Raw genomic sequence first — 23127 nt, forward strand, 5'->3', positions numbered from 1 at the left:
GGCTTGTAGCTTACCAATGCGTACGACATACGTAATAAAAAAAAAATCTTATTGCATTTAACGTCCAGGGGGGCCCAAAATAGGCCACATCGAAGCAATTCATCTACAAAAGCAATATTTCAATATGACATTTGCGCATGTAAAAGTAAGTGCTCATTGCAAACAAATGTCAAATAGCGATATTGATTATTTAGATGAATTGCTTCGATGTGGCCTTTTTAACCCCCCAGGACAACACTTGTAGAAAGCGGCGCGTACACATTGGGATTAATAGGGGTAAAACCCGCGCGTGGTCATCGACATGCGCGAGGTTGCCACCAGTGGCGCAACCACCCACAGTTACAGTACAGTAGTAGATACCTACCATAAGGAAAAACTGCAATGCTTAAATCATGGGAACAAAACCCAATTTAGAGGAAACGCCACCTACAGGGGCCCAAACGTTTATAGTTAGTAGTACCACGTAGGTAGGTCACTGTCCGTGCGATGGTGTCGGCGCCAGCACAAACCTTGGCCGGGTTGGCGCGCTGCCCTGCCTGTCACGACACGCGCGCGGTGTCACCACTTTCCCGTGGTAAATACCCACACTCGCTCGTCCAACCGCAGCCGATCTTGATCTCTGCACTCAAAGATACAGTCTATAACAGTGCTGTGTCTCGCGCCTTTAATCTCTATTGGTATAGGCAGAACCAAAAGTCGTTACACGACATTTGTCGACTTTGGAAATACTCGATACCGACTTATAGTCTGCGACATTCATCAAGGCTCAAAATGATAAACAGCATAAACCATTATGCATTTTTCTATTAGATTCCTTATGGCATGTATGGATTGTAAAATACTTGCGTGATCATCAATACTTAATTATTATTATAGTCTATTCAATTTAATAACACTTTAGCGATGATCAGGAAATTTGTAAAATCAGAAATAAGACTACTAACGTAGTGATCCAACTTAGCTAAAGTTGCTCACTTGCTAATGGTTGGTAAATAGACAGAATATGTCTCATGGACGGCTATCTTTAGGTACATCGTACTGCTTTTATATAAAGTGTGTTATAACTGCAAAGTATCATCAATTCATCATCCACGCATCTGAGCAAAGGTCTGAGGCTATCATACACAGCTTTAATTAATGTCGGGTTTTCCCGATGTATGCAATGTAGGTAATGTATTCTAAAACAATACACTCAATAGAATGCATGCTATTTAGAGTGGTTCACAGAGTTAATTATGTGTAACAGCTGGTAAATACCGAAACAAGTAATATAATATCACAAGGCTGTATGGTGCAAGGAAACCCGCATATTTCGTGTTATCTGTGGAAGTGTGCGGCGGGGGACGTCCACCGCAGACCATCTCCCCGGCTGACGCACAGCAGCCGTCGGAAACGAACCTCCAATCATGGGGAATTACGCTCTCCACTCCAATTTTAAGATTAGCGAATTTTGCATAACCAGTTGAAAACGGACTCACCGGCCCCGCGGTCGTGAACTTACCGCACGCAGTTTTTATGACAATATTATGATGTCATCGAAATACTCCACACCATTGCACCTGCCGAGAATCATTATTGGTCCGTGAGTTTTCCCCGCCAACATACCTACACATGTTATAATCGAATGAGGAAATCTAAGTGAATCAGTTAGTGTGGCGCGCGTAGTACCGCGTGCTGTTCATATAAGTGTGTCTCGAATGTGAGGGTTGTAGTGCTCCGACAGCTTCCCAACATGGCACACACGACACACGCCGCTTGCTTGTTGCTGCTGGTGTGCGCGGGCCACTGCCTGCCCGCGCCCTCACCGGACCACGCGCCTGGACCTCTCCTTGAACACAACCAGGAATATCCAGCAGTTAACTTCAGAACTCTATTCCCATCGGACAACCTTCCTAAAACAAAAGAGACCGGGGTTGGAGTTTCCTCGACAGAACTTCGCGCTCGAAGACCAAGTGATGTGAAGCTGGAATCCAGCACGAAAGTGGTAGTAACGGCTCCGTGCAGGGATAAGACGAGCAAGTGCCTGCGAGCTGAGGTGTACGAGTTTGTACTGTTAAATGAACCCTCGGCGCGACACGCGTACGTCGCCGACGACGCCGCGCCAGCAGCGTGGTGACAGTCAGCACGGAACAGAAAAGATTAATTAGTTTACCTATAAGTTCCTAGTGCTTTATTGGTCATTTGCCTCATAACCCACACAAGAGAAGAACGTAATACTTATTCGTAGGGGCTAGATATTCTAAATATCCATCAACAGTGATTATAAATATTACCATAAGTAATTATCTAGATGTAAAAATCTTAGTTAGTGAACAAACTGGCTGTGATAAATAAATGTACGTAGGCTAATGTACACAAATATTAACGACGATAATTTCGTTATGTTTTACGGCCTCCGTAGTCCAGTGGTTGAGCGTTGGGCTCACGATCCGGAGGTCCCGGGTTCGAATCCCCGTGCGGAAATATCACAAAAAAATTCTACGTGATCCCTAGTCTGGTTAGGGCATTACAGGCTGATCACCTGATTGTCCGAAAGTAAGATGATCCATGCTTCGGAAGGCACGTTAAGCCGTTGGTCCCGGTTACTACTTACTGATGTCAGTAGTCGTTACATGAGTCATGTCAGGGGCCTTTGGCGGCTCAGTAGTAACCCTGACGCCAGGGTTGATGAGGTTGGTAATCCGCACCTCACAACCCACACGAGAGAAGAAGAACGAATAATGTACTTAGGTAGTCTGAAATGTGTATTTATACCTAGAACAAAACATTAAGGTTCGATTAGAACGAGCGAATAAATCATTATTCCTATTGCAATATATCTGTGTTGTCGTTTCATTAATTTATTTTCTACGTAGGTAATTGCCCCCTGTGCGGAGTGAAACTAACTACATGTACACTTTACACTTCTGCTCACTACTTCGAGGATACAGACGTGAAGTTATATTATGTTATTGATGTAAGTTAGGTATTAAACTCTATTTGTTATAGTATACCTACTTACTTTGAATTTGTTACAATCTCCAAAGTGATTATTATAATATACTAAGTAGGTAGTACTTATTACAATTTTGTATTTACAAGTAAAATGCCATACAATAAAGTCTAATACAAAATCGTTGAAACAAAAAATCAATGTTACTTATGTACTATGTATTATACATAGTATATTGAACTCAGAACTAGAACAAGACCTGCAGCTTTCAATCCCTCCAAAACCGGTAACAACACGGTAGGTCTGAAATACTTACCATCAAATATCTAAAAGACAGAAAAGCACCTGGCTTTGACCTCATTAGGTACCAAAAAAGTGCTGATACACTTACCTAAAAAAGCTGTAGTTCTGATCATTCTCTTAAACGGCATTTCAGAGTTCGATACGTCTCACGTTACAAGTATGGAAGGTGACACAGATACTGATGGTGCACAAAGCTGGCAACCAGCTAATGAAGTCACTCCCTGCAGACCTAGCAGCTTATGACCAATTCTGTCTAAAATCCTCGAAAAGTTGCTTTTGAGTAGAAATCTGCCAATTTTGGAAGAAAATAATACAATACCTAATTACCAATTTGGATTCAGACAAGATCACTTTACAGTAGGACAGTGCATAGAGTATGCGACACCATAAGAAATACCTAGAACAAAAGGAGTTCTGTTCATCTGCAATCCTGGATATTCAGCAAGCTAAAAACTAATCTCCCACATAGTTATTTAGGGATCTTCAAATCATACCTACTTGTCAGAAAGGCTGTTCCAAATAAAATAACGATGAGGCAACATCCTCACTGTGTGAAAATAACGCTGGAGTGCCACAGTCGACGGTGTAACGACTAATACATTTGCCGACGATACAGCAATTCTCTCCAGTGATAAAGTTCCTGTAAATGCAACACAAAAGCTACAGAGAAGCCTTATCCAAATCACAAAGTGCAATAGTGCAAAGAAATCTGTGCATTGCACCTTCACTTCACAAAACTTTGACCAACGATAGACTCATCTACTTAAGAAAAAGATAAAGATCATTAGATAAAGTTATCCTGAAACCAGTCGTAATGTATCCAACTAAGTACTTATGAAGAAGTGCCTGCAGCTGAAACATCTCAATTATACAGAGAATGCAAAACAAGATCCTGAGAACCATTTAACGCTCCTTGGTTATGAATTTCAAACGCTGAAATTCATAACAACCTGAAAATGAATACAGTGAAGAAAGAAATCAAAGGTTCAATCTTAAACTATCAAGTAATGATGAAAAAACATTCCAATGAATTGGCAATCCAGCTTACCAAACAAACATAAGTATAGGAAAATAAAAGAAAATATATAATAAAATATACAGTATTCAAAGAATGAGTGGTCATACACTCTACCCGAAACAACTGTTCATGATTAAGTAGTAAAAAGAAAAAAACAGTGAAATGTTTGAAAAATATTTTTTATTTGTTAATTGATCATTTCTGAACTGAATTTTTTTAGGCAACCCGCTTGCAATAAAATTGACATATTTAATTGAATATAAAATACTTTTCATCCATTAACCAGCTCGGTGAAGGTCGTTTTGTGGTGGGATCCTATACTATGAGTGCAGATATAGCAAACACAAAAAATATATTCAACTCATAACAATAGTAACAAACCGCTTATAGGTATTATTTAAACTCGTGCCGCCGGTACTGCAACTCGATCACGCTCACGCCTCTTTCACGGTCTAGCAAATATGTTGAACTAAACAATCAAGATAAGGACCAGGCAGGACTCAGAATAAGGCAAAATATGTGGAGTGGCTATATTTTAAGGAGACTCTTCACTCTACCCACTCCGATGGGAATACGAGTGTGGCTTTATGGCAAGAAAGTAATTATATAATAATTATATAGGTACTTACTTAATTCCATGCTTTTGGCATGTAGAACCCATTGGTAGGAATCACAGATAGGTAGGAATACTCGCGCAAGTTGTATATTATTCAGTTTCATTACTATAAAGTTTATTAGTATTTCTTGTATGGGCTCAAAATAACTGTACTCAAAGCCGTAACAGTTATTTAGTAAAAAAAAGCAGTTGTCATTTTTGTCAGTCAGCTGTCAATTTCGTAACTAAGACACACGGGTGTCTTGTTGCGTATTGAAAAATTGATTTTTATTCAAGTTAATCACAGTAATGATGTCGGTTTAACACGGGGGGGTATTGGAGCGTTCCCGCAGCCATGGGCTACGACATCGGATGGATCATCCCGCGGCTGCGCAGCACGGGCCGGCTGTGGTGGTGCGCCAGCTCCATCACCGTCGCCGTCGTCGGCCTCTTCAGCAAGCTCATCGTAGGTGAGGCTCGGCCCCAGCTGCGGGCTCATCTTCCACCCGCTCCACTACCACATTCCTTTCATAAAAAGCAGGTGGAGCCCGACAACGTCTGCTATTGGGCAATATCGCTCCGTGACGAGAACTGGTTGCGAGTTGCTCGCATCAGCGCAACATGAAACGAGCGCGGCCACCGCCTTGTTTGTCCCTACTCAGCAGTTTCTCTCTTTTGCGTCATGACTCCTAATTCCGAATTTCGTAATCCATTACTGTAGTAGGCATCAGAATATTTATTAACTAGGTAAGAAAATACAAATTTTATTATTGACTGTTCACTGTTAGAGGTACACCTGTAGTCTTCATGTTCATTGATTACATTCAAGATTTGTCTGATAGGAAGGAAATGTCTATGAAGTAGGTTATAAGGGTAAACTTTAGCTACTTTGTCATATTTAAGGAAAATTATTACTTTATTTTTAATAAGGTACTATTTCTTTATAAAATATGAAGAATACATTAGGTGTGACTACAAAAATGTACAGTCATCAGTTACATCATTACATTGCTTATTCTATCACTACTGTGAACTGTACAATGCCCAACAACAATACCTCTGCTCTCCAAACGTACAGTACACACGGAACTACAATTGAAATCAACTGTCTCATCAAGTGCAAGGTTACCAGGACATTGTGTATAAATACAATTTTTAAATGTATTTTTAATTACTTGAACATAGTATGTACAATTTTACTTATCAAATCTGTAAAAACCTTGAAAGTGTGAAGTTCATTTAATGAAAAAAAATAATTTACATATTTAACACAACAATATATTATTGATGAGGACCACAAGTAAGTACCGGTAATTTGTGTCATGGTCTAAAGTTCAATATTATTTCCCGATCTAGCTGTCTGTGTCTGTGTGCTCTCCCCGACCCCGCAGTGGCGTGAGGGCCCTCCTTGAGCCACTGCTTCAATAAGTACGATTGACCAAGCTTATTGAAAATATAAAATTATTTTAACATTTTTGAATGTTTAAAGTTGTTTCATTGTGCAGGCGGCATTGGGGGCGGTAATTATTAGATTGTATGCAACTACAAGTTTATGCTCTCAACACCGCTTTATCGGAACACTTTATTCGCCTGTAGTGTGTTTGAGAATCTTCAGCAACTAAGTATACCTTATGTTAGCTTGTATTAGTGCAGAGTGTTCTACTATTTGTTGTATTGTTAGTTTGATATCTCTCTTAGTTAACACACCAATCATTTAAGTTGCACTTTATCAATAGCTTATTGACTTATTTTTTAAATCTTTGATGGTATCCTTATCAAACCAAATTTGACCATACAGCAATATAAAGAATTACTGGTTTGTTATCAAACAATATTTATTTGTAGTATAGAGCAATTTGTAACGTATTTTGCTAGCAAATTATTGTTCTGACTTTTTATAACAAAGCAAAATTTAATTACCTTCTTGAAAGTATAAAGAAAATGACATTAAAACATTTACTGGCTTGGTAGTGTGACTTTGCAGACATTATTATCATTCACTAGTTTTTAATAAATTTTAATAGTGTAAGTAGTTTTATCTCATTGAAGAAATAAATATCGGATGTCGATATCGCACCCCCCAGCGGCGGCGTGAGGTGGATCGGCACCTCAGGCGGTTTTCTATTAAGCACCCCTCAAAATTAAAATGACTATAGTTGGGATGTATTTCATAATAATGATATTTCATACCTGTTTAAAAACTAGGAGCTAGCTACAAGAATAGGTAGTTATTTATTGATATGTCTTTATAGAGGGAGGTTTTTTTATGCATTTTATAGTTGTATGGGTGAGTGGGCTTGGCTTGGCACCCGAGGCGCACCGAAACTCAACCCCGCCCCCCCACCCTTTACGCCGCCGCTAGCTCCCCCTCATCAACGGGAAGTACAAGTGGCACAAGGGGAGTGTGTAACCGCGGTTCCGTGTACGTTCCAGAGCTGCTGAACAAGACGACGGTGTACAACCGCGAGGCGCTGGCGCGGGCCGTGCGCCGCCCGCCCGGCGTGCCGCTGCTCACCGTCTCCAACCACCACTCCTGCTTCGACGACCCCGGCCTCTGGGGTACACCACCCACCTTACGCCCTGCACCATACACTACGCGCACTTCGCACACACCCACACACACTAGCTCATACCATACACCCATATAATGCACACACACTTAGCAGGAATACCTATAAAACATTGCGAAGACACATGCATGGTGCTTTTTACTTTCGTAACAAAAAGTCATTCTTGAAAATTGACGAATCATCTAAATATTCATTGAACCAAGTTAACTGATTATTTATTATAATGTACCGATGTCCGTGTAGCTATTTTATTGATACGAGGTATGACCTACATTTGCCCCATAGAATCGTACATTCAAACTTATGCTTAACGCGTGCAATTACACTGATAAATATAATATGTATATACGAAAGAACAAAAAGTATCAGTTATCAGGCGATGCCCTGATATGCGATAAATAAAATGTTTTGTATGTAAGTTACGCTGCATGCATCTTGCTTATGACATTATTAGGATTAAGGTCAGTTGATAAGAAATTATTTTATAATATTATACACAGAGACCCTCGGGCGGCCTGTGCCGCGAGCTGTATGTTATAATCTGGACAAATGATTTACGTCATACTTATTGTATTTGTACCATTATTTACATTCCTATAAGGAAGATGAGTTTGCTTCTCGGAAGTAGGTGGTCACTGTCGTTCAAGAGCAAGACCTCTATTAGGCAGTAACATAAGCGGCGGCGCTCGGTTAGCATACAGCGTAATGAACGTAACATCGCAACGGGGAGCCGCGTGCGGCTGCCTCGCTAGATCGCTATTGGAGCGGCGCGAGTCGCACTTGCCAACTGGAACGTACTATTTTTTTATGCCGATATTTATTATTTACTATTACCTGATATGAATACTATGAGTAATGTTCAGTACCTACGTAATTTGGCATATCATGAAAACTTAGATAGGTAGGATGATTTCGCACATTGCTCTGCCAGCCTGAGATGATGAAGGTATATTTCGTCATTCAAGTATTTTCTTTCTGGTAGCATTCCCATCATGACGATTATGTTTTTTTTCCCACACCAACAGCTATATGCGGCTAGAATATAAATATTTAGTTGCGCTGAGAGCAGTGTCGCTTGCAGGCGTGCTGGACATGGGCGTGCTGGTGCGCGGCTCGCGCATGCGCTGGTCGCTGGCGGCGCACGACATCTGCTTCACGCGGGCGCTGCACAGCTGCTTCTTCGCGCTGGGCAAGTGTGTGCCCGTGCGGCGCGGCGCCGGCGTGTACCAGCCCGCCATGGACTTCTGTGTGGAGCGCCTGTCGCGCGGGGACTGGGTGCACATCTTCCCCGAGGGGCGCGTCAACGTCGACAAGGAGCACATCCGCTTCAAATGGGGCGTCGGCCGCCTCGTGGCCGACTGCGGCCCACCTCCCCTCGTGCTGCCCGTCTGGCACGAGGGCATGGACCGCATCCTGCCCAACCGCGAGCCCTACCTGCTCAAGTTCCGCAAGCGGGTCTTCATGAACGTCGGCGAGCCCATCCAACTGGACACGCTGCTGCACCGGTAAGTGTCCCCCACCGCCCCGCCCCGCCCCTTATGCTGTGCCCCACTGACGCCGTGCCCCCCGCAGGCTGCGCGCGTCCAACGCGAGCGAGGAGGAGACCCGCAAGGCCATCACGGACCGCATCCAGGACGAGCTGCTGCGGCTGCGCGAGCGCACGCACGCGCTCATCCGCCGCGCCGTGGGCGCGCACGCCGACGGGCTGCTGGACGCGCGCACCGACATCCTGGTGCGGCCCGCGCCCGACCCGGCGCCCGACCCCGCGCCCGAGCGCCTGCCCAACGGCCGCGACAAGGAGAAGGACTTATAATACGGCGTTTTTATAAGTTTTACTTTTACTTATATTTTTTCTACTGGTTTTAACTTTAGAGTCGCGTTTTAACCGCCTCGGTGGAGCCCGGCGCGTGCCGCCTCGTCGTCGTAGGCGAGGCGAGCTCTGCGTGATATGTTCGCTTCAGTATAACCGTCGTAGCGCCGCCCGCCGCCGCGACCCTCGGCTGCAGGGCGGCGCGGCCGGCGGATGCTCGTGTTTACATGTACGACAATCATATCAATTTAGAAACGTAATGACGTCTTCGAAGAGAACGATTTTCAAAATGGTAACATTTTAAAATAGAAGAGATTTTATATGAATATTTATATTGTTATCGATCTTCAAGTAGGTACCCGTAAAGACATGCGCACGATGCTCCCGCGCCGCGGCGCGAGGCGGGGCCGTGCATTTATTCCAGAGCAAATGGCACAATAAGCTTGTTTTAAGTATTATTAGTTAATGGAGGCCGCGGGCCCGCCCTTGAGCACTCCACGCGGCCCTGGGGCCTCGCACGTTCCATGTTACATTACACTGTTCTTTTACACTTTGTTAAATTTTATCGCAAGATGTTTATAAGTATCGCGAGTGGTCGTCGCGACCTCGTGTCGCAACTCGCACCCTATTCCGAAGCAGCTGGTTTTTATATCAATTTTAAATATTTTTACTCGAGTTTACCCTAGTTGTATCGCTCTCACGCTGCGTGAACGATCACACTAAATTACTTATAGGGAATAATGTTATATGAATCCGCCATGTCTACGACCAAAGACTGCACTCAAAGTGTTTTATATCCAAAATATTTTATCAACCCCTTTTGAAATTTAAATCTATTTCATTAAATCATGTTTAAAGAATATATTTTCTCAAAAAGCAAAAAATGGACGATGCGCGAATTGAATACATGTGTTAATAATTGTGTGTACTCGGAGCAGGCATAACAGTGTGTTCCCTTGTCTATCTGTCGGTGGGCTTACCTGTAATTACCTACATAAATGACAGTGTACAGATTTGATGAAATGATCCATTTATTAAGTAATGCTTCTGCGAGATTGCCAAGAGGACTTAACAGCGTACCTAACCTCTCCTACATTCAGCGACATTGAGTAGGTAACCCCATGCAGTATACACCTACCTGCCTCGTGGTTGTACCTGCTCGCGAGTACATACGTTTAGAAATTATGGATTGCCATGTGTTAGTGGAGTAGTAAAGTTTATTTAAGTGACGTGTCGCCTGTGACGTCATCGCCCGTCAGCTGTTACCTTATCGAGTCTTCCGTACGGTTACGGTGTATTATTAGTTAATTTGTACATTTATATAATTATAAGTGTGTACAGACGGGCAGCGCAACCTGTGTATATAATGTTTAGTTAGAAGTGTTCGCGTCTTGTGTTGTAAGCCATAACGTTCATAATAACTTGATTATTGTTGTTCTGTTATCCGGGATTATATGTCGTGGTGTGCTTTTTGAGGAACTAAGTCTGTTTTATTTCCACAAATAAATTGATGGACCTCGAGTTGTGGTTTCACTGTACCCCGCCCCCCGCTCAACCCGTATGCGTGTCTCAATAAAATATGCCATAATCAATTTCAACATTTTATTTGATCGAGTTCATTGTCAATGTAGCGCGAGTCGAGTTTTTTAATAACAAAATCCCGCGCTTTATGTTAGTGGTGATTCCTGCAGACACCTCTTGTCCGATTTGTACTTTCGTTTACTCATCAGCAGATAAAAAAATGACAAGTATAACTCTAGAAAGTGTCTATTGGAATCAGTACCGTCTGTTAGCAGATAGCAGACGACACAGATAACCTGTTCAAAAATAATACTTAATTCTTCAAATATACATTATATCCATATAAAAATAGAATAATTCTTAATTTGGGGAGGTTAAGGCATTGACTCACTGCGTCCGATACGATATTGCCGCACGCGATCTCCGTTGTGTAGAACCGAGCCAGAAGGATGAAGTGAATGCGTTTCATCATTGAGCTTCACTTTAAAGTGATAGAAGAGGTATGATAGGAAAATATAGCGAATAAGAGACAGATCGAGAGCCGCGCTCCCGGATCGTGCCGGACGCTGGCGGTGCAGGCCTGTACAGACGGGAGGCGGGAGGACACTTGTATGGCACGTGGCGCTCCACGCATCAACTTACATACAACATTACACATAGAGATATTACGGTCATTGTCGACCGTAACGAGGACACGGTCACTTCATTCAATTAATAAAATACAGAAATCATTCGAGATACAGGCCACTGTACAAGGTGTTCGCTACAGGCGAGAGTTCAACACGCAGCGCAGCGGCGTCAAAATAGTCCGATTCAGCCCAACTGTCAGTCGTCACTCTGCGACGGGCCACGAGCGCTGGCCCCGCGGTCAGTCGTCGGCGGGGTGCAGCGCCAGCAGCGAGTGCGCGCCGAAGGGCGGGCGGTAGTGCACGCGCAGCTCCTGGAACACGCGCAGCGGCGGCGCCACGTCGGCCAGGAACACGCGGCCCAGCGCGGCGCCCGCGCCCGGCAGCAGCGCGAACACGCTGGCGCGGCACGGCACGTCCCAGCCCGGCGCCGGCTCCAGCGCCACGGCGCCGGCCCGCGCCGCCCGCGCCCACTCCGCCACGGCCGCGTAGTGCGCCGCCGGCTCGTCCAGCGCCGGGTCGTGCAGCGCCAGCAGCAGCAGGTCGGCCCGCGGCAGCAGCGCCAGGCGGCCGCACACGGCCACGTCGGCCAACGCCAGCGCCGCCACCTCCTGCGCCACGGCGGCCGACGCGCCCGCCAGCGGCGGGTGCACGTACACGGCCACGCGCGCGCCGTGCGACGCCAGCAGGCGCGCGGCCAGCAGGCCGGCGGCGCCCGCGTCGTGGTGGCCGGCCAGCACGGCGGCGGCGGGCGCCTGGTGCGCGTTGCGCGGCTCCAGGCGCCGCCCGCCGCCCACCAGCCGCACGCACACGTCGGCGCCGGCGCGCGCCAGCAGCACCCGCGCCGTGTGCGCCTGCCCCGCGCGCGCCAGCGCCGCCCACAGCCGGCGCCGCGCGCCCGCCGCCGCCGCCGGCACCACGCAGCCGTCGTCGCTCACGTAGTCGAGCGGGCCGCGCAGCTCGTCCGGCACCACGATGGCGCGCCGCGGCCCGCCGCCGCCGCCGCCGCCGCCGAGCACGTTCTCGTCGTGCCGGAACTTGCCGTGCGCCTCGTCCGTCTGACAACAGACACATCAGTATCCCGTGCGCACAGAGAGCGTCGTCAAACGACAAAACGCCGTACCTGTCTAACGAGGTCCGGCTTCTGATTGTTGATCTGCTCCCAGAGCGCGCGCTTGTCGAAGAGCGCGAGGTTGCCCTCGAAGTCGAAGTCGCGGTCGAGCGCGGGGTCTGCCGCGTCGCCGAAGCACGCCTCGTTGCGGCGCCGCTGCTTGTCCGCGCCGCCGCCGCGACCCTTCGGCGTCGACCCCGACTGCCCGTAGCTGCCTGCACGTTTCAATTTCAGTAAGGAAAGTTGTTCCTTCTAATGGTCTAGTTCCTAATGAATGCTTTTCTTTGTTTGTCTGTGCCTATTGAAAAATATATTCTCAACAATTCCCTTTTTACAATAAAACATGTAAACGATTGAAATGTAATATTTTCTTTTACAAATAGTTTAAAAATATTATTAAATTTAATATTGGAAGCTGTGTGATGCTGGCCCAGATGGCAGACCTGCATGGTTGTTGCTCTTGCCGCTGCGTGACGGCTGGATGTCGATGGGCTTGCTGCGCGCCGCCCGGCCGCCCCCGCCCCCGCCACCGCCACCCCCGCTGCCTCCAGCCTGATTGCCTGCAAAAAAAGCACCAACCAACACCCTTTTAATACAACAGAATAAAGGTACTATAAACCTGAAGTAACAACACAAAAAAATAATATTACTATAATTTACCACACACTTGACAGTAGACATGATCTAAATTAAAATCAAATCATTACCGACTAATAATGACACAATACACATTTTTCTCTTGGTAGTATTAAGGTTTAATATAAAAAAACTTCTGTTTTTTTTAAAAAAACCTTTGAAAAAAGGCATTATAATTAAATAAATAAATTAAAATTTATTTTGTCTTTTTTTTCATCATTTAAAATTAGTATTATTTTAAGGATGAGGGTAGTAAGTATACCATATTTTTCATTTGTATTGACCCTCAATAGAACGTGCAATAAGTGCAACATATGTATAGAGTACCGGAGCTGGAGGGGTTGGCCTGCAGGTTCTCACAGACTGTGGCCCGCGCCGCCTTCTTGTTGGACTTGGCCACGGCCACCGTGCTGTGCGTCTGCTCTGCCGGCTCCGCGCGCGCCTCAATGATCTTCAGCTCCTTTATATCTGCCGCACTGGAAGGAAACAGTACATTGTACATTTACTATCAGTATTCGCTTCACTTCGACCCTCGCTTGTTAAACGACGCAACTTACTTTAAAGTGACTTGTGACTTAGGGTAAGGGAATCCATTACGGAAAGCTTTAGTCAGGGTGATGGTGGTGCCGTCAGCGTTCAGGATGGTGCCCTGGTAGCAGCCCAGCGGCTCGCCGCAGTTCACGGACACCGCGTAACCTACCCAGTTCGCCATCGCAGTATTCTATCTTATAACTTGCTTTCGCTGTTAACTACGACAATATTTGCAATGAAACTCTGTCACCATGTTAATCATGCAAAAAAAGCAACCACATTTCAGTTGATTTCACTTATTTTATTTATTGACTTGACAGTCAGTCCTATACATTCATTCGTTCGATTGACGAATGAAACATATCTATCAAACATATTCGACTGCGTTCAAAATATTGGAGACCCGTCCCTTCGCCGCCCGCTGTTTCGGGTTTCGGTGCTCCTTCTAGATTGCCTCAGAGAAAGATAGAGACGCATGACATCTACACTTTCTTCATCTATCGTGTTCAAGAGCCGTAAACCGTAAAATATTAGACTTATTATCATCACTCACTAATTTACGAGCCACGCTCTTGTCGGTTTAGCATTTTCCGGAAGATCTAAGATCAAATCATAAGAGATAAGATCTTATCATAAGGTTCCGTCTTTCTTTTTACCAAAAACCGTATATATAAAAGTACTCTGTGCCAAAAACTCAGTTCCTTTGGATATAGACAAAAATAGGTTTACCAGTCAGTCACTCAAATTTCCTATCTCTATGCACTCAACTCACTCACTCACAATCAGTCAGACACATGTCAGTGTCAGACACACAGTGTCAATTACTTGCACGCCGCGTAATCTGCGTAGAACGGATGTTGTCGATAGGCGCCATATTTCTTTAATGACGTATGACAATTATGCTGGCCTGTGATTGGTTAGCGGTGACAGCCATGTTTTCCGGCCGGCCATTAAAAAAAAAATCTCATCTCAAACTTTTTATCATTACAAGGTACTGTGTGATCGAGTGAAGTGTATTTGTGCTTATCCTCTCCACTTTATCTTGTAATACAAAGCCCAGTGAATCTTTTGGCATACGTTTTCTTTCGTTGAAAATGTATTACAAGTGCTGTGTTTGCAAAAGTTCGCGACAGGACGCTGTTTTGCATCATTTTCCATGCACTGAGAAAAGACTCAATAAGTGGTTAAAGTGCCTCGAAGACCAGGTTAATTTAAAAGATACACCAAGAATTGAACTTTCGAAGCTCTTTGTGTGTCAAAAGCATTTCGAACGTAAATTCGTTACTGCAAAATCCCATCTACTAGGCAAGGCGTACCCATCTCTATTCACTGAAGAAGAGATTGTTAGTGGAATACCATCCAACAAGAATCTTACTGGTAAGTATTTACAACCAATAAGCTCATCATCATCAGCCGTATGACGCCCACTGCTGGGCATAGGCCTCCCCCAAGGATCTCCACGACGATCGGTCCTGCGCTGCCCGCATCCAGCGGCTTCCCGCGACCTTCACCAGATCGTCGGTCCACCTTAAGCCCTACCACCAATAAGCTAGATAGGTATATTTAAATGAAAGCCAATTTAGGTATATTTGAATGATTTGAATAAATAACTAGTTTTTGCCCGCAACTTCATCGACCACGAAAAGACTATTACTTCACATTTTAATCTGTTTAGGCATTCACACATGTAGTAAAGACTACATGCTAACCACTCTGCACTGTATTTTAGCGAATTTAAACTTTCTTTTATATAATGTAGGGTATCCTCATATTGCCTTCTTTCATTCTTCTTCATAACTTCTTTCATTTAATTTTGGTTAAGATTTGAGTTGACCAAAATTGTAAATTTCCCTAGTTTTATTGGGTTCAAATAGAAGGGTGGGTGGGATATTATGTCTTCGCACAAAATGCCTTTTATAATTATGATAAAACTTACGTTTACATTTAATTATCAATTAGTAGGATGTTATGTTAAACAAAACAGACAGAGCCCCACCCACCAAACTGCATTAATTTTGTTTGATATACCTAACACAACTTTGCAGTTACATATTGTTTTATATTATATTGATATATGTTTCAGAAAATAAAGATCCCCGGATTGAGCATAATTACTCTCGAGAACAGCTAGTTTTTTTCTTGTTAGTTTTTTTTAGATATAATTAATTATATTTTTTCACATGTTCTGCGGTGAAGGAAAACATTGTGAGGAAACCCACATTCCCGAGAAATGCATTTTCGGAGGTATGTGACGTAACCTGTATTGGGCTGGTTTTCCCTTCGCGGGTTGGAATGTCAGACAGGCAGTCGCTTCTGTAAAAACCGGATCTGTAAAAATCTTCAGGTTAGGTAGCGGACCCTGTGAAAAAAACGGGATAATTTTATGAGACTGTCCTTTGTTTGGTAAGGACTTTTCAGGCTTGAATCACCTGATTGTCCGAAAAAGTAAGATGATTCCGTGCTTCGGAGGGCATGCTAAGCCGTTGGTCCCGGCTATTAGTCGTAAAAACACCTCCACCAACCCGCAGTGGAGCAGCATGGTGGAGTATGCTCCATACCCCCTCCGGTTGATTGAGGGGAGGCCTGTGCCCAGCTGTGAGACGTATATAGGCTGTTTATGTATATGTTATGTATTACATTATTTATTAAAATGTGTTTCTTGTGTACAGAGATACCGTTGAATCAAGTCCATAAAGAGGATGGGTTGGGTGGCATTAGCTACGAGCCTATACCAAGACAGAGTGAAGGCTCTATAAAAATGAGCAAAGACAACTTAAGCGGAAATACATCAGTCCAAGCCAGAGTTAAAATCTCGGGTAAGTAAATAGTTTTTTCTAGCACAAAGATTTCAAGGAACATGTAAAAGATTTTTAAAATCATCTTATTAATACAGTTTTTATATTTTTGTGAATAGATATTAAAGAAGACAGATTAGGGTGCATTACCCTAGAGCCTATACCAGGACCTAGTGGTGGATGCACTGTAAATACACCAGTCCAAACCACATTACAAGTCTCGGGTAAGAAAATAGATTTTCTTGTACATTGAATATTTTTTTAATACCCTTATTTTGTCCAGCATTACTAAAAGGTAATAATGAATTTCAGGATCAGTAAAACTAAGAAAGCGAGTGATTTCGAAAGTAAAAGATTTGACGCCTATGGGGCAAAAAATTTATGATGCTTACCAAAAAGCAAAAAGGCAAGCAGACTATTTTCAAAGAGCCAAAGATGCAGCAAAATTCAGTAAAGGGCAGGCTTTTGAAGAATTGACTAAAAACTTAAATCCATATGCTACAAAGATAATATTAATGCAAACAAGACTTTGCACTAAGAGAAAAAAAGGACGCCGGTTTACAACTGAAGAAAAAATGATTGCCTTAGCAATCATGAAACAAAGTCCAAAGGGTTACCGATTTTTACATCGTATATTTATTTTGCCTTCAAAAACAACATTAAATAAAATGATTGAAAAGCTTTCGATTCATACGGGAATTAGTTCGCAAGTCACTGGGTTAATCAAGAAGGAGGTTTGTATTTAACACAATCTTACAGCTAAACTCCAGTATAAATAATAAAGTTTGCTTTGTGTTGCAATAATTAAACATGTATGTGTTTGCAGGTTGGGACATGGAATGAACGCAAGAAGTTGTGTACAGTCATTTTCGATGAAATGTCATTAGACACAGCCCTTATTTACAACAGAAAACAGGATACCATCACAGGCTTTGTAGAGCTGAAAGAAAAAAAGCGCCAATTTGCTGACCACGCACTAGTGTTTATGTTGCGTGGAGCAGTCTACAAGTGGCAGCAACCAATATCTTTCTACTTTTGCCAAGGCGCCACCTCGGGGGTAGAGCTGAAAATTATTTTGAAAGACATAATTGCTGCAGTTGTGGAATGCGGATTAAAGCCGATAGCAATATCATGTGACCAAGGCTCTACATTCCAGTCTACATTATCTTCTTTAAGGCAGGATACTAGGCGGGATCAGCTTTTGGCAGATGTACCTCCAGGTTGGTACTCAGTTACTTCTTCACTCCTACACGGTCGGGATGCATTGAGACAAAAGGAATGGAGATAGTTTAAAGTCTAACTTATCGAGTGAAGCCGCAAGTGGATGCAAAGAATAGTTATTTCCTGACTTACGCTACATACTATATAATAACATATTTGTGTTAGCCAACTATATGGGAATTTACAGGTAAAATCAATAATTGTTTATTTTACGTTTTCAGATGGCACAGTCACAATCAATGATGTCAAGCTGAGCATCATTTATGACCCTCCACACCTGATAAAGGGCATAAGAAATAATTTTCTGAATAAAAATATCACCATTGATGGCAAAATATCAAAGTGGAGTGATATTGTAGATGTATACAAAACTGACTGTGAACACACCGAAGCCAGGCTGCTCCACAATTTGACGGACCAACATGTAATTCCAGAAAAAATAAAGAAAATGAAGGTAATTACTTTTAATCAAAACCTACTACAGAAACTGCAGTTGACAGGGGTGAACTAAGAATCTATAGTATGCTAAAGTTTGCTATTAGAGTTCTGTACCTAAAAGGTAAAAAACGGTACCCAATTACTAAGACTTTGTTTCGTGATTGGGTACCTTTTGTTACCAGACGTCTGTTACCAGGCTGTATTTCATGAACCGTAAGAGCTACAGACTTATTTTTTTTTATAGATGATGTATTTCTGTTGCCGCTATAAGAACAAAAACTACTAAAAATATAATTAAATCAAGCGGTGCTCCCATACAACAATAATGTCTCATTAGATAGTGTTGTGGAACTCTGCGCGCGAGTTGCCGGTTTATTATTATTTTCTTTTCGTTTCTAGGTCAAAAACTGTGTAAAGGTGTTCAGCAGTACAGTATCTGCGGCCCTGTCCTATACTGCAAAATTTTGTAAGTAAATAAATTAACCCTTAGTTTCAATATGTTAGTGTCTCTGTTCAAGACATAGCTGTTCGTACCTGAAATCTGTAATTTTGCATGGATGGAAAAAATAGATAGAGGCTTATTGGCTACCAGAAACACCCCCATATATGTTCAACGATTATTTGGGTGAATATCAAAATGTGCCAAGTTTGGTACTATTAGGTTAAGGAACCTAAATTAAGTTAAGTAAGTAGTAAGTTAAGTAATTAAAAAAGGAACCTAAGTTCGCCACCAAACATGGCACATTTTGATATTCACCTATTTACGGTTTAGGAGACATGACACATTTTGTACTTTTTTCTAGATTTTCTACCTTACATCAAAAATCATTGCTTTGTCGCTATCTCTTTCTTAATAATTCTCTTATTCTACATCATATCTAATCCTAAGAAAGTGGACCACTAGCTGAAAGATAAAAAAAGCCAAATCAAAGATAAAAATATAAATATTGGAAGTCAAAGTGAGAATTCGAGCAAAATTCTTACTGTTGTTAAAACTTTGCAGAAGAATAATAACCACATGAGGTTGTCATGCAGTTCCTTTTAACGTTCTTAAAGGTGGTAAATAACACATTTTAAGTAAAAACATACATATCTTCTAAAGTGTGAGTTGTGATTGTGAGGTGGATTACCAACCCCATCAACCCTGGTGTCAGGGTTACTATTGAGTCGCCAAAGGCCCCTGACATGGCTCATGTAACGACTACTTACTTACATCACTAAGTACCCGGGACCAACAGCTTAACGTGCCTTCCGAAGCACGGATCATCTTACTTTCGGAAAATCAGGTGATCAGCCTGTAATGTCCTAACCAAACTAGGGATCACAAAATGATTTTTGTGATATGTCCCCACCGGGATTTGAACCCGGGCCTCTGGATCGACATACATAAATTATCACGCTCCTAATTCCCAACAGGGTAGACATAGCAACAAGCTGAAGACAAAACTTGCAGTCACTTTTGGTGTTTGTAAGTATTTTAAACTTGCATAAGTCCATTGACACAAAGGATTTCTACGATATACCCAGGAGGATCAGCATCGTGGTGCATTCTAATATTGTCAAGTAAATTTTGTAACTTAAAGTAAGCGTAAGCACAGTTATACCAAAGTGATTGTGAGTTTGTCTTCAGACCGTTGCCACTACCCTGTTAGCGATTATGAGCGTGTTTTTTTTTAAGAAATGTGTCATTGAGCACCTTTAACAACTTTAGAAAGAAGCAGCTACAATGTATGAGAATGTCAATTTTTCCTTCAAATCTGTTTTGCAATCTTTGAGGGCCAATTACTTAGTTTCTTGCTCCTATTAAGGGTACTTTTTCAGGATATTTCTAAAAGCGTATTAAATGGAGCAGTTTTTAGAAATACCTTTAGGGTCCATGACAACCTCAAGTGTTTATTATTCGTCGGCGAAGTTTTAACAACTGTAACAATTTTGGTCGAATTCTCACTTTGACATCCAATAACTATTTTTCTTTCATTTGGCTGTTTTTTTTTTAATTTTTCAGCTAGTGATTCACTTTCTTAGGATTAGGTATTATGTAAAATAAAATAATTATTAAGAAAGAGATAGCTACAAAACAATGATTTCTGAAGTAAGGAAGAAAATCTTGAAAAAGGTTCAAAATGGATCATATCTCCTAAACCGTAAATAATCGCTGAAGATAGGTACATGGGGTGTTTCTGTTAGCCAATGAGCCTCTCTATCTAATTTTTCTCATCATTTTTTAAATTGATCTCATATTATTATTATTATTATTAACTCAGGCAGGCAGTTTTCACTGATAAGTGCCTGTATTCAACTATTCAGTTACAACTATTCAGTTCAGTTGTTATATTGTGGCGAATTTATTTTCAGCTCACTACGCTGATGGCAAGCCAGTAAGTGACACATTGAAAAATACGGCAGAAACTGTGTTGTTTTTGGATAAATTATTTGACAGCGTCAATGGAGCTGCCACTGGTGCCAAAGCAGCGAAAAAGCCACTGCGGTTAGCTGTTACTGAAAACTCTCAGCACCACGATTTTTGGCGAGAAGCCATTCAACATTTAAAGAAAATGAAATTTGTGGATGGAAGTGGTAAGGAAAAATCAGTGCCTTCTATAAAAAACTTTATAACCACATTAGAGTCCTACATGAGACTGTGGCAGATTTTAAAAGGTCAGGGTGTAAAACTTCTGAGGCCAAGATTTTTTAGTTCTGATCCTATTGAAAACTTCTTTGGCCAGGTAAGGGCCTATAATTATAGAAATAATGACCCTAACTGCCACAGTTTCCAAAGCACATTCAAATCATTATTGATTACCAGGTTTCTACAATTCCACAAAGATACATTTAATTGTGAAGATGACCCGGCAAACCCAATATTAAATTTAAAACAATTATTCAACGAAAAAGAAAGTAGCGGTCCGGGTCATTCGGTTTCAAGCATAGAAAAAATAGTGGAGCAGGCCCGTAGAGAACGTATTAATATGCACTCTTGGGCCTTCACTGCAGGATGGGTAGTGCGGAAATTGCAATTGTCATGTGATGTCTGCAAAAAATCCTTTACAAGTGACGAAAATGACCTACATGAATGGATCAGTCACAGAGAATTCTCTAAAAACAAAAACCGTTTATGCTACCCATCTGAAGGTGCTGTAAGGTGTTTCGGTGCAGTTATCTCTGAAACAAATGAATACTTGGAAAACAATGGTCATAACAACAATATTTTACAAAATATCAAATCATTAATAGTATCCAAGTATTCATTTGATTTTATTAACTGTACCGAACACAGATCAAGGGTGCTTGAAAAATTTATAATTATTACCATCAGGTTCTCAGTAATGAATTGGTGCAATGTAATAAATCGTATATTAAAAGGCACTGATTTATCTCGACTAAAAAAAAATTTACCGCCCATGCAAGAAATGGCACTTAAAAAATATTGTAAAAAATTGAAAAATAAATCATTTAATAAATAACTTCTCACATTTTTTTTAACCCTACGAAACAAGCCCTAACTTATTGAGGTCAGTAGGTCTTGTTTCCGGGTTCGGTATTATTTTCTACAGATTGTACGTTTATCTGAGACTTTGAAATAGGTACTTTCTTGTTTTAAAGTCGAATTAAAATCTGTAAAATAATACCGATCCCGGTAACAAGACTCTATCTTTTGAATATCCCGCTCCAGTACATAAGGCCGTCTAACGCGTAGTCCTTTGCCAAGTGAAATTCGATTATTAAAAAAAAAACAACTGTCATGTATCATTAAAACCAATCAAACAAAACCTAAGTACTAGAGATGTTCGTCTGATACGTAGTATCTCTTATTAGTCTGTGATTACTTGAGAGGAGGTTGTTTGCCGTTATTCGTTGTGATAGTTGTGATAAAAATATTACACAAAAAATATGATTTAAATGGTTTTTCATACAAAAGTATTCTTTCGTAATAAACAAAACATATTATTATAAAACGTAATGGTGAGTATCCTAAACTTAATATCTAATAGGATATTTTTTTTTTATTATCATTAACATCAATTTCCATGATGTGAAACATAAAAAACGAGTTCTTTATCTTTGTAACTTCGTACTATAACTTTTTGTGAATTAAAAATATACAATATAATATTATGGAAAAATAAGATTAAGTAAACTAGTTATTTTAATTTATTATTTCTGTTTTTTATAATTATATTGTATTATCACTAAATTGTATAAATCTTGAATTCAAATAATTTATCTGCCGAATAAGTCTCTGATGGCAGTACCTACTACCATCTACCAGTTAATTTTTGGTTGGTGGTCATCTGATCAGACTCTTATCAACAAATGGTGAAGCAGGCCCTTAATCTTTTTTTTCCATTAGGTATTATTGTACTTATTAATCAATCAATCAATCAATAATACTTATTAATGCTTTGTTGTTTCATTTCAACATTTTAGCTAACAATCATAGTTAAACAAGATGTAAAATCACGTAAACTAGGGGTCACCAAATGGCAACAGTAATCTGCATCTGGACTGCCAAACTATTTAATGTAGATCCCGAAGAATCTAAAAAAGTATTCAATTTATCTCGTCTCTGTCATTCATCAGATAGCCACATGACAAAAGACGGACAATGTGAACAAGACAACAGCTCGTCATGGTAGTATTGTATTTGTTGGGGGTGGAATTGATATTGTAAAACAGACTGTGAAAGATGTACATTTTTAAACAGACCCACAAGAGAATTAATTGGTGACCCGTGACTTAGACTATCCATTAGATAATATAACAAATAGCACAAAAGCTCAAACTTACTCAAAATATTGATTCTCTTTTGTGCATACTTTATTCATAACTTGCTGTAACTTTTTATAACAGACACTGTTTCAAAATATTTTTTTCAGAATGATAATATTACATGTTGTCTTACAGTGGAAACCACATACTTACCTAAGTGTCTTTTTGAAATATCTCATATTGGTGAGATTTTCTTAACAACCCTAGGTTTCTGTTAATTCATTTCACTCTAGGTAAAAATGACCAAATT

At 41.6% G+C, this 23127-nt stretch overlaps 3 protein-coding genes across 3 annotated transcripts; 2 read left to right on the forward strand and 1 right to left on the reverse strand.

The window, feature by feature from the left end:
* The first annotated feature begins 5045 nt into the window (after positions 1-5045).
* LOC126374729 (tafazzin) lies at positions 5046-10749 on the forward strand. Its single transcript, XM_050021463.1, has 4 exons — positions 5046-5318; positions 7282-7407; positions 8500-8923; positions 8991-10749. The coding sequence occupies exons 1-4, from the start codon at positions 5204-5206 to the stop codon at positions 9229-9231; spliced, it is 906 nt and encodes a 301-aa protein (XP_049877420.1). The 5' UTR covers positions 5046-5203; the 3' UTR covers positions 9232-10749.
* Positions 10750-10816: 67 nt separating this feature from the next.
* On the reverse strand, positions 10817-13984 carry LOC126374721 (enhancer of mRNA-decapping protein 3). Its single transcript, XM_050021455.1, has 5 exons — positions 13680-13984; positions 13450-13598; positions 12930-13046; positions 12508-12701; positions 10817-12424 (listed from the first exon to the last, which is right to left on the reverse strand). The coding sequence occupies exons 1-5, from the start codon at positions 13832-13834 to the stop codon at positions 11618-11620; spliced, it is 1422 nt and encodes a 473-aa protein (XP_049877412.1). The 5' UTR covers positions 13835-13984; the 3' UTR covers positions 10817-11617.
* Positions 13985-14617: 633 nt separating this feature from the next.
* Positions 14618-21571, forward strand: LOC126374703 (uncharacterized). The gene is made up of 8 exons (XM_050021420.1): positions 14618-15030; positions 16323-16469; positions 16568-16672; positions 16761-17182; positions 17275-17668; positions 17891-18123; positions 18507-18573; positions 20463-21571. Exons 1-8 carry the CDS (start codon positions 14748-14750, stop codon positions 21569-21571), a joined length of 2760 nt encoding a protein of 919 aa, XP_049877377.1. The 5' UTR covers positions 14618-14747.
* Positions 21572-23127: the final 1556 nt, after the last annotated feature.

The sequence above is a fragment of the Pectinophora gossypiella genome, chromosome 17 (assembly GCF_024362695.1).
Source record: "Pectinophora gossypiella chromosome 17, ilPecGoss1.1, whole genome shotgun sequence".
In the NCBI taxonomy this organism is placed as follows: domain Eukaryota; kingdom Metazoa; phylum Arthropoda; class Insecta; order Lepidoptera; family Gelechiidae; genus Pectinophora; species Pectinophora gossypiella.